This window comes from Stylophora pistillata, chromosome 9 (assembly GCF_964205215.1).
Source record: "Stylophora pistillata chromosome 9, jaStyPist1.2, whole genome shotgun sequence".
Lineage (NCBI taxonomy): Eukaryota > Metazoa > Cnidaria > Anthozoa > Scleractinia > Pocilloporidae > Stylophora > Stylophora pistillata.
The window spans coordinates 31,818,530-31,834,607 of NC_142527.1; the positions used below are offsets into that span (position 1 = coordinate 31,818,530).

General features: G+C 36.6%; 3 protein-coding genes across 4 annotated transcripts in view; 1 reads left to right on the forward strand and 2 right to left on the reverse strand.

The window, feature by feature from the left end:
• LOC111334444 (acid ceramidase) lies at window positions 1-12,624 on the forward strand. The gene is made up of 18 exons (XM_022940179.2): window positions 1-476; window positions 879-914; window positions 1,445-1,491; window positions 2,125-2,206; window positions 4,825-4,908; window positions 6,188-6,266; window positions 6,661-6,735; window positions 8,080-8,125; window positions 8,252-8,324; window positions 9,034-9,105; window positions 9,851-9,905; window positions 10,205-10,286; window positions 10,582-10,666; window positions 11,241-11,287; window positions 11,413-11,503; window positions 11,720-11,752; window positions 11,844-11,900; window positions 12,247-12,624. The coding sequence occupies exons 1-18, from the start codon at window positions 411-413 to the stop codon at window positions 12,334-12,336; spliced, it is 1,200 nt and encodes a 399-aa protein (XP_022795914.1). The 5' UTR covers window positions 1-410; the 3' UTR covers window positions 12,337-12,624.
• On the reverse strand, window positions 2,719-3,677 carry LOC148724314 (uncharacterized). The gene is given in 1 exon segment (XM_088733315.1): window positions 2,719-3,677. A coding segment is annotated over 1 exon segment (777 nt). The 5' UTR covers window positions 3,496-3,677.
• The window catches only part of LOC111334443 (amine oxidase [flavin-containing] B), a 7,537-nt gene continuing 3,557 nt past the window's right edge, over window positions 12,099-16,078 (reverse strand). For both annotated transcript variants that reach the window (XM_088732859.1, XM_088732858.1), the window contains exons 3-5: window positions 15,650-15,984; window positions 14,374-14,648; window positions 12,099-13,120 (exon numbers count right to left, since the gene is read on the reverse strand). In XM_088732859.1, coding sequence (XP_088588985.1) covers window positions 12,879-13,120; window positions 14,374-14,648; window positions 15,650-15,984 — 852 coding nt within the window. In that variant the 3' untranslated portion in view covers window positions 12,099-12,878. The remainder of the gene's footprint in view (window positions 13,121-14,373; window positions 14,649-15,649; window positions 15,985-16,078) is intronic.

Here is a 16,078-nt window from a genome sequence, read left to right on the forward strand (position 1 = left end):
TTTTATTTTTCAAACAAAAGGACAAGTTGAACCGATTCGATCTTGCATGTACAAGTTGCAGTTGAGATTCGAAAAGCTGAGGTTTAAAAGTCCCTCCACTTTGGCCGAAACTCCTTGTGTAACGTTTGCCAGGCGGAACAACCAGCTATTTTATATTTAATCAGGACCGTGTAATTGCTATAGGCGAAAATTCAAAATTCTACGAAGTTAAACTTTCATAAATTTTAGGCAAGAAAGGAAAAAAGAAAGCGGGGAAAAAGGTAGGTGCTCAAAGTCTAATTACGTACCCCTCCCTACGAAGTCTATTTGTCGCCAAGTCATATGACTGACATTTTGTGGACTTGTCTGCGCGAGAGTTCACAAAAGTTTCAGCAAGTTACACGCAGCGCTAGTACGGGTCGAAAGTAACTATGGAAGCTACATCGTGGGTTGTGTTCGTATGTTTGCTGTGCTTCGGATCATTTTCGTCTGCAACGGTAAAGAAAAACAACGACTGAGAAGTTGATGTCATGTATATTGTTAACAGATCAGACATTTTTGAGCATAGCTTTCACGGCATTCTTACGGAGTCTTTTAGGGTGGTTTACTAGGTTGTTTCAGAACGCAACTCAGTGAATTTTCCTTCACTTTCGAAGCTTCGATAGCTATTTCGAAATTTTTCCTTATTATTGAGTAGTCAAGTAAAATTCAAACAGTAATTGTCAAGGTCTGAGCGAAGGCTAAGGAATGAAAGATTGGGAAAGAGAGTGCATCATCAAGTGTCAAGTTTTAAGTTCTAGGGTTGTTCCGTTATTAAGCGTTTATGCCTCACTGTCCGTCCATTTGATTTACTGTTGCATGCAGGTTTACCTATTTTACTAGTCGAACTTTTTTTTCAGGTCGTAAGACATCCATTTTTAGAGCATTTATCAAAGGTAGGTGGAGACTTTGCCAAATCATGCACCTTGTTACGTTGTCTGTGTGTTTTTTTACACTTAGTGCTTAATCTAAGTTACCAACTTCGCTCAAGTTTGTAGCTGAACCCTTCTTTCCTCTCGCCGATGAGGTTTTTCGAAACACACCATTTTCGTCTTACGTGAAGACATTACGGTCAAGATAGAAGTTTTAGGAGACACAAACCGTATAGTGGAAGACCTAGGCGTAACGTTTAAGCCTTGGCGATGGCTACTATTATTGTATGGTTAAGAAACGTCATTTTGATGGCGCCTTTCTTCACTAAACTTGCAGGAGTGTAAATAAATCAGTGATGTGTCTTAAGGAAGGCTGACCAAAGTTCTGACAATTGGCTGCAATGGACTCATATTTCTTTCAGGGGGAGTGTTAGAACTCATAGCTGGTTTGTAAATTAAAAAGGGGGATAAGCTTTGTTGGTCTGTTTTCTTTGCAGACTTGACCTCAACATGTATTTCTAGACTTGGTTTGATGCTTTTTTTTTTATTCTTAGTTCTCAGACCAGGACTGTGTAACTGATGCTTACCCCCCAAGTGAAAGGTGCGGTTTAACTTCCTCCTTTAGTGAAAAATACCATGATTATTACTCAATCAGGGAATGGGACACCTTAATTGAATTTTGTGTGGTGCGTAGCTGAGCCTTCTTGGGTAGGGCCAATAAGTGATATTAAGAAAACATTGACTGTAGAACAATTCAAATTATCTAAGGTTGTTGCTAAGTGCCGGCTGCCGGCAAAATTTGCCAAATTGCTTGGCTGGTTGGTTATGTTTATTTATACACAATATGTATGAAAGCTTAAAGCTTGTGGGGTCGTGTAAAATAAAATACTACTTAATTAAATCAAATACAGCTAAAAATTAAATAGAATTAAAGCAAACTGAAGCGTATTGAATGCCATAAGTGCGACATTGAAACAATCAATTTCCATTCAGATGTATACAAAATGGTGTACGTCTAAATGTAAAGCACAATTGGCACTTCTGAGGTTGCAGCACCTTTGAGTGTTCTCACTTAAAATTCCACCAGCAGTGTAATTTCTTAGCCACAGCCCTTAGTATCATTTGCTATCTTGTAGTGGTGAAAAAAATGTGGGTTTGCTCTTTGTGCTGGTTTTCCCTCTGTTTGTAGAGGTAGTAAATTGTTCTAGTTGCTAATTGATTTTCATTCTTTCAGGGAGGTTCCTTGGGAAGTTGTAAATCTTGACCTGCCACCTGAACAAAGATACAACGATCTTGTCAGCAAGAAGATAGATGAGGTAAGGGAAGCTGAAGGAAACATTCTGTGAAGAGATTTTTAGTAAATATCAGCAGTTTATGTTGCAGGTAATTTTTTTCCTAAGGTAAATTTAATTTTTCACTAGGTACAATTTTTTAACCTGGGTAATTTTGCACCACAATATTTTCTTCACTTGCTATGGGGCAACTACCTCTTTTTTTATTGATAACAATGATAGATATTGAGTTTTGTCAAGATAAGGATATAACAATCTGAGAGAGCAAGATCTTCACTGCAATTAGCCTGATTCTGTCAGTTAGTCAATCAGAGGATTAGATCTAGGTTAGGTTTAAGGGTTAAAGTTAAGGATAGGTTTGGGGTTAGGGATAAGGTGTTAGGGTTAGGGTTAGGGTCAGGGTTAGGGTTCAGATGTACTAGCAGATTGAAGAACAGAAAAAAGGAAGACAAGTTTTGAAAAAAAAAATAAGATGGTTTGTTGTTACTATTAAAACACAACAAATATAAAAATAAACTTGAAAGCAGTTTTATTGGCTATTGTTCCATTGCCATTTTACATGCTGCTGTAAAGGTTAATTCTGTAGTAGTTTCAAAAACAATATTTGGGCTCGAGCATTTTGTCAATCTTGAGGGGGAAATGAGAGTTGTTATTAAACCAAATTTGGTTGCTATTCTTGCATATGTGTTTTCCATTTCAACTATTTTCCCAAATAGAACATTGGGATGAAGTGCAGTACTTTTATCAATCTTATCAGTTTTGACACAGACATAATCATTGACTTCAAATTTCTTTACACTCGGTCTTGCGGATTTCATTTTTCCATTGTATTTATTTTGTCTTTGATTTGTTTGGGTTTTTATTTGTTTTCTGTTTTGAGATGAACTTTCTTCAGCTTTTCTTTTGGAGGTAGGATTGTTTATGTCTGAGACTCGGTAGGCTCCTCAACTTCTGTTTCAAATTGTGTTCTCTGCACATTCATTTTCATCTTCACCTTCTTGTTGTCTATCTGCTTCCTTAGAGGAACATTGTTGTGGTGATGGTGTTGTTGGCATGCTTCTATGGGGAAGAATGCCGAAGACAAGTTCATATGGGCATTCTGAAGTTGCTCTGTGTATTGTGACATTTCTCTTATAGGCAGCCTCTCCAACAAATCTGCACCGGGTATTCAAGCTGACTTGTTTCTCCTTAAGGATGTTTGCTAAGTTTTCCTTAATGGTTCTGTTGTTTCTTTCAACTAGTCCCTGCATTTGTGGAGTTCTTGGAGCTCCATGAACTAGGTCAATTTTATGTTTATTGCAAAAGTCTATCATGTTCTTATTCTTGAATTCTCTTCCATTATCTGTGTGAAGCTTTTTAGGAAAGTCAACCTGCCAAAAGAGTTGTGTGACTGCTTCTAATACTTCCTCACTGGTTTTATGTGACAGAGGAAAAAGCCAGGAGAACTTGCTGTAATGATCAGTTGCATGTAAAAGCCAGCTGTGGTTTTTTCCCACAAGAACAATTCAAATTTCGAAAGTCTATCAAATCCAACTGTATGTGTGCCAGAAAATTACTTACCTGTATTGGTTTCGTTATTGGCTGCTTCAAATGGTCTGTTACACTTTTTTGTTGTTTGTGTAGATGGCACAGACCGACAAATAGTGTTACAACATGTTGAGATATTTCTGCATATGTTCTATTTACAAATTTTTCAGTTTTATCTCTCCCGCGGTGTGCGGTTGAAGAATGAGCTTGGGATAAAATGCCGTGAAGTTGGCTTTTAGGTACTACAATTTTTTGGTCCTTGGACAAGATGTTGTCATTTTGAATGGTCCACTACTTTCACTTAATCATCCCTACATCTGTCTCTGTTAGTCCAAACTGCTTGTGATTCTTGGGTTCATTTTTGAGCCAGTTCTTCGCATTCTCGTAAAATTCATCATCTATGAAGACAGTCAATTTACTGTTACTTTTTTTGGAGCCTTTAAGGGCATCTAACTTTTCATAAAACGTATCTTTAGCGACACAAAACGGCACACCCTCCATCGCTTTCTTCGCTTTCAATGAACAATTCCCATTTTCATACAAGTGCGCCTGTGTGTGCACATTTTGCACAAATTAAATTTTGACCGAGGTGAGTCTGGTACCAAAGAAAGAATAAATAGAAGAAAAAAGTGAGTATTTAGAACAAGGACTGTGTGGTCTAGAGAAGAGTGTGATGGATAGGAAATCTAATCTGCTACGAAGGTTGTAGGTTCAATACGCAGAGGGTAAGTAATGCTTATTTATTCTCAATGAAGTTTAATATAGATGGAACTTAGTATTTAATAAGCAGAATTGTGAGATAGTGAAAGAGTAGAGGTGGATAGAAGGGAAAAGGGACCAAGAAAGGAATGCAAAAGTGATATAGTTAATTTTCTTAATATTCCTCTCTATCTTTTAAGAACCCCCTAAAAATATGAGGCCCCTATTTTTCATCCACCCCCCAAAAAATGAAGGCCCTTTTTTAGACAGTTGACTGAGTAAGAATTACCTGGTTAAAATAGAAAATACCTAGTTAAAAAATATATTTACCTAGTTAAAAAAAATTACCTATGGAAAAATTTTAACTACAACATATATATTATAACGGCTTTGTTCTTTTTCATTTCATTTTATAGCTGAATAACTTGCTCCACTATATCAAAAACTTCACAAGTTTTATCCTGGATGGAAAGCTGTTTGGGTTTATTGACAAATATTTGGTGTGTCTATTGGTACTAAATAAATGCTAATGTTATAATCCTGAAACTCCCAAGAGTGACTAGTACAGAGCTCGACACTAACTCTTCAACTTACTAGCCAAATGGCAAGTGACATCTTGGATGTTACGACAATTTCAGCTTGTTTACTAGCCAAACTGGCCAGTGGAAATCAAAAACCACTTGCCAAAACTGAATTTCTACGAGTCTGTGGCTTAAGTGGGCTATCTTAGGTGTTGAGCCCTGCTACCATCTAATTGCTCCATACAATGTTACTCCTGAAAAACACATCAAGGTCACGACTATAAAAGAAACGATCATGCACCCAAGAAACTCTTGATTGTTTAACAAATTCGGGGAGAGTACCATATAACCCCATACAATAATTATGCATTCAGACTAGTAGACTTTGTTTTTAAAGTTTTGTCGTGAAAGACAAAGAAGTGGAATGCATAATTAATTTATGGGGTTATAAAATTATGGTCTTCTTTCCACAAATTCTCCTTTTCAGCATTTTAGGAAATGTGTAGAGAATAGCATGGAGAATATGCTTTATAACTGATATTTGGGTGTAAATGGTTAAGTTACATTTATTTGCTTCATCATTTTATTTGTTTGACTTGTAATGGTGTAAAACTAGTAAAACTGAGATACAATGAAATATATGAAGTTCATATATTTTGTACTGCGGTCTTAGATACATATGACGCACGATCCTCACAGTACTGTGAGGATCATGCATCACATGTATCTAATACCGCAGTACAAAATATATGAACTTCATCTATTTCATTGTATCTCATTTATCACTTTCACGGGCTTATTACAAATCAACTTAACGGCCTGCTCCCAGTTCGCTTGTTAGCTCAATTGGTAGAGTGCTGCACTAGTATCGCAGAGGTCAGTGGTTCGAATCCCGTACAGGCCTGATTTTTTTCAGGTCTGATTATCGCTATTGCTTAAATAGCGCTATCTACTGCGAGTATCGTGCATCATATGTAACTAGTAAAACTGTTGGCATTGGAAGTTTTTTTTTTTGTACTGGTTCCAGGGACAAATAGCATTGAAAAAGTTTTACATGATGCCACAATGTTGCTATGTCATAATTTTCAAGTGATTGGAAAATTAAGAGTTAAGTTTCCCATCGCAGCAGCATTGAAACGTTTGAACCAATTCTTTACTCTTACAAGTGCAGAACCAACCAGCTTTGGTTCAAATTGTTTGTTGACATTACTGTAAGTATTAATTTATAGAAGCATTTTTTTTCTGATCACTATTGTAGGTTCCTCTTGCAGAAACTCTTCCAGATCCCTATGGAAGAGAGATTAAAGGATTGGCCAGTGCCACCAGCATTCCTCTTGGTAAGAAATTAACTGACTGCATGTGAAGTGGTTAACAATGGGACCATGTTTGCAGATTACCATCCTGTTAATACAAGTACCTTGTCCTTGCCACCATTTCTTTGTTTTCCATCTCTGCATTGGTAAAGCTAAGGATTTTGCCAATGGCTGCAACTCTGTTAGAGGAACATGTTCAATGTTTAGTTATAATCATTATGATTCAGTTAAATGTGGCTTTCAATGTTAGTTTTTGTCAATAATAGTTACCGGTACATCTAACATATGATGAAACTTCACAACCAAATCAATCCATTTATTAAATCTCACTCCATTTCTCTAAACTTTTGTGTCATCAGTGAGTACAAGTATTACTATTCTTTAAATACTTATTTGGAGCTTTTTGTTTGGTTCTTAGGTGAGATTGTTTTGTACAATATCTTCTATGAAGTTTTTACAGTTTGTACATCTATAGTTGCTGAGGACAAGTCAGGTAAGGAAATCTTGAAATGGTATCATGTGAGAATGAAGAATTATAAGAAACTTGAAAATATTTAATTTTTTTTTGTTAGAAGCTAAACACAATCTTGTTGGTAAAAACCTTGATTTCTGGTCTCCTTGTCATTTTGGTAGAACAAGAAGTCACTGAAATTTCTGATTAGAATTAAGTTTCAAGAGAGGAAGGGGTGAGAAGGAAACAATGGGAGACTGGAATTAATGCAAGGGAGAGAGGGGACGAGAAATTGATGAAGGGAAGAGAGAGAGAGAGAGAGGGAGAAGACATAGATTTAGGGAGGGAAGGGGAGAATGGTCTGGGGAAGTATGGAAAGGGTTGTAATTGTAGGCGTTTATCGCATAGAGGACATCGAGGTACTAAATCTGACACCAGACCGGTATAACTGTGATTCCAATACAATTAATCTGATATCAAAACACGTCAAACTAAAACACAAACAAGAAAACCTAGTCTAAGCAACATTACAAGAAGCTAAACTAAAACAGTAATTATTACATAACAACACAAAGGCCGAGCACATGACCCCTAACAATAATTAATCAAATAATAAACAAAAACAACAAGGGGAGAGAAAAATACGCTTACCGATTGTCCTCTCTGTATGCCTTATTCACCAGAAGTCGCAAATGATTGCAGATAACTTTATCGCAGATAACTCTATGGCACAAACTCGCATAGACTCTCTTATTAGCAACAGCACATGAGGTGACAACACATGAGGTTGCAATAATTTCTCACTAAAACTTAATATTTAACTTAACAATAGTTACAAGGGTGTCACTCGAGTAAAATGTTGTAGAGGAGTACCGGTATATGCAGTTACAGGTAATCTGGAACCTTTGCAGAGCTTGAAACACTCATTAAACAACTTTTTACAGATAAAGAAATCCAAAATGTGATAGCCAAGGAATGTCCTGGCAGCCTTAATTTAAGACACAAAAAGTGATGTGCAAATAGTACATACCAGTTACATATATCTTATTAACCAAGCGTGAGGGCCGTACTGGGAGAATATTGGCCCGAGGTCTTGACAGTATGGAATGAGCACAGCGAGATCCCTACAAAAAAGACAGAGGGCCGATAAATTTCCGGTATGGTCCTGAGCAAGCTTGGTTAATAAGAGATTTATTATACGACTGAAGTTCAAAGGGATACAAGTGCGGTATCATTCAGGACCATTCAGGACAGTGCCCTGTCCAATACTTAGAGAATATTGACCGGCAATAGAGCATTTTGATTGGTTGATTTTAGTTATTGGCCCTCTGACTGCCCGAGTCGTGTAATAAATATTTGTTAATGCCCTTGTTACAACTTTTTCAGGAAATCTTTTCCATGCACGTAATCTGGATTTTGGCCTATTTCTGGGGTAAGTTTACTGGTAAATGATAGCAAGAGCTCTATGGGGATCAGTGGCTGCCTGAGTGTTTTTATAGTCATTTTATTGTTGATGTCCATATGCTTGTGATGTAAGCTATGTATTGTGCAATTGCAGCTGGGATGAGAAGAATAACACCTGGATGCTGTCTGAGATTCTTAGGACCCTAATTGTGAATATTGATTATCAGGTTAGTGAGACAACATATATTGTAGTTATTGTAGTCAGGAGTGACCCATAGACATCCCTGACTCCACAAGTGTAATGTGAAATGCTACACAGCATCAGAAGTTAGAAATTGTTAATATACCACTGTTTTATATAGTTATTATCACACTTAAATTTTAAAGATTTATTGTAGTTTCAGATTGCTGTGAATGATATGCTCCTAGTGAATTGTTAGGGGGTGATAGATGTATTTCTAAATGGTTTATTTGGTTTATTTGGAGTGCTCATAGCGGGGCTCCCACGTGCGCAAAGTGTGCATGGGGCAGAGCTCCATACCCATGGAATATGGTCAAGCTCTTTTTGTTTGGTTGTCACGTGACTGACCGAGCGTACGTACGTACGTACATGCCTTCGGATTGCATGGATAGGGTAGGGGAGACTATCAAAACGAAGGGAGGGGTTTCTCAGGCAAGTCTTGGGAAATGCACATCTTTTGTTATCATTAATATCACCAACTTGGGAGCTCCGCTTTTAGGCTTGGCTAAATCTATATATTATGGAATTACAGACCCTTGTGACTAGGTGTTTTATTGGTTTGAAAGACTGAGCTAACTAGACTTTGTCTTTTAAGTTTCAAATAGAAGGTTTGTTTACATTTTTTGATAGGATACTTCTCTTTTTTTATGTTTAAAATTTGACTCTTTATTCAATTTGGCTGAAAACAATGTCAGAGAAGTGGAAAAACTGTTTACAAAACAGTCAGCTTTGCTGGATATGTTGGTGTCCTTTCAGGAATAAAACCGGTAAGCCATTCATCTTTTATAGTTAGATTTATTGAATAATAATGTCGGAAGACGAGCTTAACCTGTTTGTTTCTTGTAACAAATTGCAAAATAATATACACTGTACTCAAGTTGATGTTTACCAATGCTTTCAGGGGAAGTTTGATTTCAATGAATGGCAGATTGTATAAAAGGACAATTTTGATAAATCTGGTTTTTCCCTAATAGAATGAATATCCACCAACTATTGGCCTGACATTTTAATCCCTCTTCTTGTCATACTTCTGGATTTCCAGAACTGCTCCCTTCCTGAGCTCCAAAATGGATTTCCTGAGCCCCAGATACTCCTCCCAACTGAATAATCAGGACTGACCCGCCTCCTTTAGAAAATTCTGAGGACTGGTACATCCCTCAAAAACTACAACACGGGCAACAGAAAGATGCTCTTCTTACCAAGTTTGGAAGTTTATGCTGAACCCCTCTCAAACTAGATTTTAAAGGTTGTCAGCACCTCTGGCAATTTCAAGAGCATTGAATGGTCCTCTTTCTTTGTGGTTATTTTTTTCACTCCAAAAAGGTCTATGAAAATTGATTGTCCCATATGAGAAATTTAATTAAAGCTTACTCAAGTTTTCCATGTGCTTAACCTTTTGTTCATTGTGTTCTGTTTGTGTTTCATTTTTAAATTTGTCAGTTGACAGATTTTTAATCCCTTGGTTTAAAAACAAATAGATATAATTTACACCAAGGCTTGTTGATTTTCTAGGGAGTCTTCACACTTACTCTAAATGAAAGATTCAACATCAATGGAGGTTACATTGGTGAGACAGTAAAATTAATTAACAGAGCCAGGTAGTCATCCTTTTAATAGCTATGAGGCCTAATCTAAGTCAGATGATGTATATATATATATATTAATCAATATATATATAATATATATATATATATATTATATATATAATATATATATATATAATATATATATAATATACAATATATATATAATATATATATTAATCAAGTTTATTTCAATTTTAGAAATAAAAAAAAATTGAAAAAATTAATGATGTATACTCAAAAGTTATCTGTAATAACTCATGAAAAACTTTGTGATTTTCAGGGATTATTGAGTGGATACTTGGTATGAGGAATGTGAAATGGTCAAGTTTCCTGACTCGTGATGTGCTTGAAAGTGCATCAAGGTAATGTGGTCTTGTAAAATTTATTTCTGCCATCACTGAGGCTCTATGGTCTTACTAAATAATTCTGAATTGGTAAACATTACTTATCCCTTAGCAAATCAAGTCTGTGACTTAATTCTCTATTTTTTTCATTCATAATTCTATGGGAAATAATATTTTTATTCATTATTAAGTACATTTGAATTATAAGAATCATTGTTAATTTAGTTAGTTTGTAGTATAGAAGAGCCATGTGTCCCATGGAATGCTAATAAACTGTGATCATCAATCATCATCATTATCATTTTTTTTTCAGTTTCAAGGAAGCACATGACATGTTGGCAAATGATGAAGTATTAGCTCCAGTTTACTACATACTCGGGGGAACAAAGTCAGGAGAGGTGATGTCATATCATTGGCTGTGATAATTCTTGGTACATATCAGGGGTTTCAATAAGAGCTGGTTAGCACCAGTCTTTTACTGCCTGTAATACCTGTCTCCAGTGTCTTTTTAGCCTGCTAGCAGTCTCTTGTGTTATTAAGGGAAAGACACAGACATACTTAGACAAGAGGAACTACTAGTGCTCCCAATGGGAGTCCAACCTACAACCTTTCAATTAATACTAGGGATGCTCTACCATGGAGCTATAGGAGACTCCTGGCAGGCTATGCTGTTTAACAAGGTCCATAGTGTAGTACACAGCGGTTAAAATGAAATCAGTTTTATTCATGTACCTAGGAGAACTAACTAAATAATTAAACATGTGCTATATATATGCAGGTCTCAAGGGTATTACATCACACCATCACGCCTCACATTACATTGCGCATATTTCATGCTCGTTGGCATCCTATATACTACACATAGTGACAGGCACAATGGCATGAAGAATCTGCTCATTCTCAAGGCTATCCTGTGGTTGGATGTATATAGTTTGCTGATGAAGTTTCTGTGCTCTCATTTCCTTGTTTTAGGGAGTTGTGATTACACGTTCACGCACTAAATGCTTAAACCAAATGAGGTACAGTACCTGCATGCTAGATAACTCACTGGTTACAATAATTTTGCAAGTTGATGTGGTATTTAAATTTTCCAATGTAAAACCTCCAGTGAGATAGATTTTTTTTTAAATTCATGTCTTTTCAGTCTTAATCCAGCAAATAACACTTGGTTTGTTCTGGAGACAAATTATGACAACTGGGAACCTCCGCTGGTAATTGATGACAGGAGAACTCCGGTAAGTCATTTGATTGCAGTGAAAAGGAAAAAGGTCACTGAACTTAAAAGAAGTATTCATGACTGCTACTTAATTTACAACTGTTGCAGGCTACAATGAAGTGTGCAATTTGTAGGGTCTTTCTAAAAGTTATTGATCTTGGTTGGTGAAAAATTCTCATACTGGTTAATAACATAATTCTGCTTACTTTTAATTAGTTTGTTTGTTTTGTTTCAGGGGAAAGCATGCATGAACAAAATGGGACAAGAGGTTTGTTTTGAATTAAACTTTGTGAGCACATCCTTTTGTTATTGAGATAAAATCAGCAAACATGTTAAATATTTCCACTTTAATTCAACAGGCTGTGTCATTTAAAGGCTTGTATAATGTTCTCTCCACCCAACCTGTCTTAAACAAGGTAAGCAAAAGTAAAAAAAAAAAAGAACTAGGAGGAACATAGTTGGACCACTTTAAACAAAAGTTTACTTAATGTTGGAAAGGGCATCAGGAGATATTTTGAGGGGATTGTTGTTGAAGGGGATGCTCAGGATTTCTTGTCTGCCAGCATGTTTCTGGCTGGTGCTCTGTTCAGTTTCACAACTGATACTTCAAACTCTGCACCTAACAAAGTCATATTTAATGTCATATTTTTTTCAAACTGCTTGTGTTTCCAGTATGGTGGTGGTTAGGCTGGTTTTATTAATGATATGCATTATTAATTGAGTTATAAACAGCGATGTAATATTTAAATTTTCTCCCTGCAGTTGACAACATACACAACACTGATGCAAGCCAGCACTGGCAAAGTGGAGACATACATTAGATTTTGCAAGGACCCTTGCTTTCCTTGGTAGACCAAATCTCAGGAATCAACTTGAAACATTTCTAAATTATAAAGGATTAAACCAAAATTATCAAAAGTAAAGAAGGTTCTCAATGGCTTGTGGCAAGTTACTTCTGACTTTCTTTCCTCTAGGATTTGTAAATTCAATATCGGCTAGCTGGACTGTACTGTTATCATAAATACGCTAAGAACTAGAATTCTAAAATGACTTTTCTGGATAAGTTATTTGTAATTAATATCAAAATGTATGAATTGAATATGTTGTTAGAATAAATACAATTTACTGCTGTTATACAAATTGTTGCATGATTTTTTAAATATTGCTTGGGTCATTACTCAATCAGTACTGGTATATCATCTTGTTACATTACATCTAGGTATTTGACTTCGATTTCAGGGTTAAAAAAATTGAAAAACAAATTATTTTCCTTTTTCTCCTTACCCCAGTTACTCCCAGTAGGTATTTGACCTGGATTTCAGAGTTAAATTATTTTTATTTGAATTTTTTTTCTTTTTCCTCACTACCCCAGTTTAATAATATGATTCATTTCCTCATTTAGAAAAATATTTTAGTGACAGACCACCCACTAAAGCAGCAACAGCTGTGACTGTGGTTAGAAAAACTGGGACAGTAGGTAGCCAGCTTTGAAATGTTGTCAGCTGACACAGAACTGGAGGGACATCTTTTGAAGGGGGTTCAATTTGATGGATCTCCTCTTCTGCTATTTTACCCAAAGCAAATAGCACTTCTCTTGCAGCCCTCTCTCCTGCTTGGACTGCACCATCCATGTATCCTGAAAAAGGGAAATGGGTAAAGTCTGTTTATGAGCCTAGTGGCCCATCAGGCTGGTGTTTAACTCCGGTTTCTGTAGCATGAAGCGACTAGGAGTATTTCTACTCCCCCCTGGATGGGATGCCAGTCCATCGCAGGGTTACCCCCAGCATTAAATTGCCGGTACCCATTTAAACACCTGGGTGAAGAGAGGCACTGTGAGAGTAAAGTGTCTTGCCTAAGAATGCAACGCAATGTCCTGGCTGGGGCTTGAACCCGGACCATTCGATCCGGAGTCGAGTGCACCAACCATGAGGCCACCATGCCTCCACTGAAAAAGGGAAATACATTAAACACGAAGGCGCGCTATAAAAGGAGCCTTAAGTCCCACTGGATCATTTGTCAATCAACCATCGTGTGATGTAGAACTCTTAGAGTCAAGTCAGCATGAGCTACAGCTACTCCAAAGCAGTGAACAGTGGGCGCATTCCTCAAAATTGTTTTGTCTTGATCACAATACAAGAATTTGAGATTTGTATTTCCTTTCTTCAATGTAAACTGTCTTTATTTGTGGCAGTAAATTTGAGTTAGAAGTAGGTGGTTTGCACATTACCTCATGCCACCATGCTGGTGAAAGTAAACAATAGATATCTCATTAGCTCCTTTTGTTCATCTACCAGCATTTAAATTTGACCTGCACACGTCAACGGTGAGTGACAAATGAGCCTAGGTCTTCCCAGGGAAGACTTCCTTATATAGCACGCCTTCGTGTTTAAGTGAAAGTTGAAGCATTTTTCTCACAAACATCAAGATGTTTGGACTGCTATACTGCGAGTCCTTGTAGGTCAGTTTAAGACTCTAACCTCGAGACTAGACTTAGCTGAGGAGAAAGTAAAAACAGTGGCAATTTTTGAAGTGTACAATTGATTGGGACTCACAGTTGTGGAACAAATGATAAAAAATTCACTTATCATTTCTCACTATTATAATAACAATGAACAAACACACTTCACAACATTGTGCAAAAGATACCTTGAAAAACATTATGCAAAATAGAACCTAAAGAGGTTTGACTCTTTGCTAGGATTCAGAATTTTTTTCATTTATAGAAAGTTTGTGACAAGACGAAAAAGCCTCTTTCTCTTAAAAATACCTTTATTAGAGATCTCTGAGAACCAATAAAATTCTATCACTCACCGTAGCAACACTAAACTGCATAATAACAGCCTTAACACTGTCTAGAAATTTAGGAAAATGCCTCCGTGGTTTTCTTACCTGACCAAATTGTAGCAGTTTCAGTTCCAGCAAAGTGTACTCTACCAACTGGCTCGCGCAGAGCTTTGCCAAACCCTGTAATAACTCCACAAGGCATAATACTAACATAGCATCCACCAGAATACTTCTCAGCTGGCCAGTTCTTGTCGACATAATGATAAGGATGAAGAGCTTCATCACTGTCAAACACCTTGGCATACTGTTCACATTGGGCTTTTTTCCTTTCTTCTTGTGTTTTGCAACACCAGTAACGTGCTTGACTTCCAATGATAAAACTGGAAATGTTCAACATGCATTGACATATCAATTTAACATCCTCTAACGACCTACTGAGCTAAGTGTTCAGCATTCTCCCTTATTGCACAACAGGTAAAATACTTTTTAAAAGCGGTAGAAAAAACTTTAACTTGTTGAAATTTCAAGAATTCTAAGTGATCTTTAGTGGTAATAAGAGGTTAGTACAAATCAATAAATATTATTATGTGCACTACAGGCATTAAATATAACTGGTTACCACCTGAAAAAGGAGAACACTGAGTATCAAGATTGGATTTTCTAACAAGTATTTAAGAATCCATTTTCAATGGGCCATTCTTGAACTTGGCTCTAAGGCTTGGGGGAATAAAGGCAAAGAAATCACATCAAGGTTGAGGGATGAATCATTAATTTCTTTTGTCTTCCCCTGACCTTGGAGCTATGCAAAAGGGTGCCCTGTACTTTTCATGTAAGACGTGATTGGGCGATTGGTTTTTCTGAATTGAATTGAATTGTGATTTGACTTTTTTTTTATTCGTGGATCATGACTGAAGATAGTGAGATCTTTTCATATCCACATGAATGAATTTTTTTATTTAAACATGACCCATGAACTAAGAGCTGAGTTAAAAGTGATTCATGAACCATTATGGTTTGAGTGATGAATTTCCAGCTATTAAGTACTGTTCTGGAAATGTACGTATTGCTTTCGAATGGCCGTGGTTAAGTTTTGACTGTGGTTTTGACAGGAGTTTGATTTGATATGGATCAATAAAAGTCATAAAACAGACTAAAACAAGACATTATGTCATCTTTGGTCACATAAGACTTGTAAAGACTAGAACTCGAAAAGTAAAAATGTTAATTCAACATGAACATCTTGAATTTCGTGTGAACATTAAAGAGTTTTGGATACTGTTTGTGATACAATAAAAAGCCAAATATTTTTATATGACTGTAAAATTACATAGAAATGACTTAATTTTAATATATCCAAAACAGGCCCATTCACCAACTTCACCTCATTATCGCTGGGTATGAACCATCAGGCTTAGTATCGTCAACAGTAACGTAAGCTGGGCTGGAGTCTGAAATCAGCACCCCATTCAATCCCTTTTCACGCCAGAATGCCTTCTCATAAAATGTGACTGTCTTAATAACAGAGCCCATAGGGATCCTCTGAATCAACTGATTTTTCAAGGGAGGGAGGGGTGGAACAAATGACACACTATTCAAGAGAGCTTGGGGCATGGCACTGATCACAAACTTGGCTTCGTATTTCTTGCCATTTTCACAGGTAACAGCCACATGATCAGCATCTTGATACAAGCAACACACTGGGCTGTTAAGAATGACCTAAAAACATAAGGAATATCTTAAGAACAGAAAGTCACATGATTTACAGTGCATTTTGGAATAAACATGATGGTGTAATTTTTTTTTTTCAAGA

Bases quoted from the DNA above. Each gene is read 5' to 3' on its own strand.
- LOC111334444 (XM_022940179.2), top strand. From the start codon at position 411: ATGGAAGCTACATCGTGGGTTGTGTTCGTATGTTTGCTGTGCTTCGGA. The intron at 2,207-4,824 runs GTAAGGGAAGCT...TTCATTTTATAG, and splicing joins TCAGCAAGAAGATAGATGAG to CTGAATAACTTGCTCCACTA. The intron at 11,901-12,246 runs GTAAGCAAAAGT...TTCTCCCTGCAG, and splicing joins CCCAACCTGTCTTAAACAAG to TTGACAACATACACAACACT.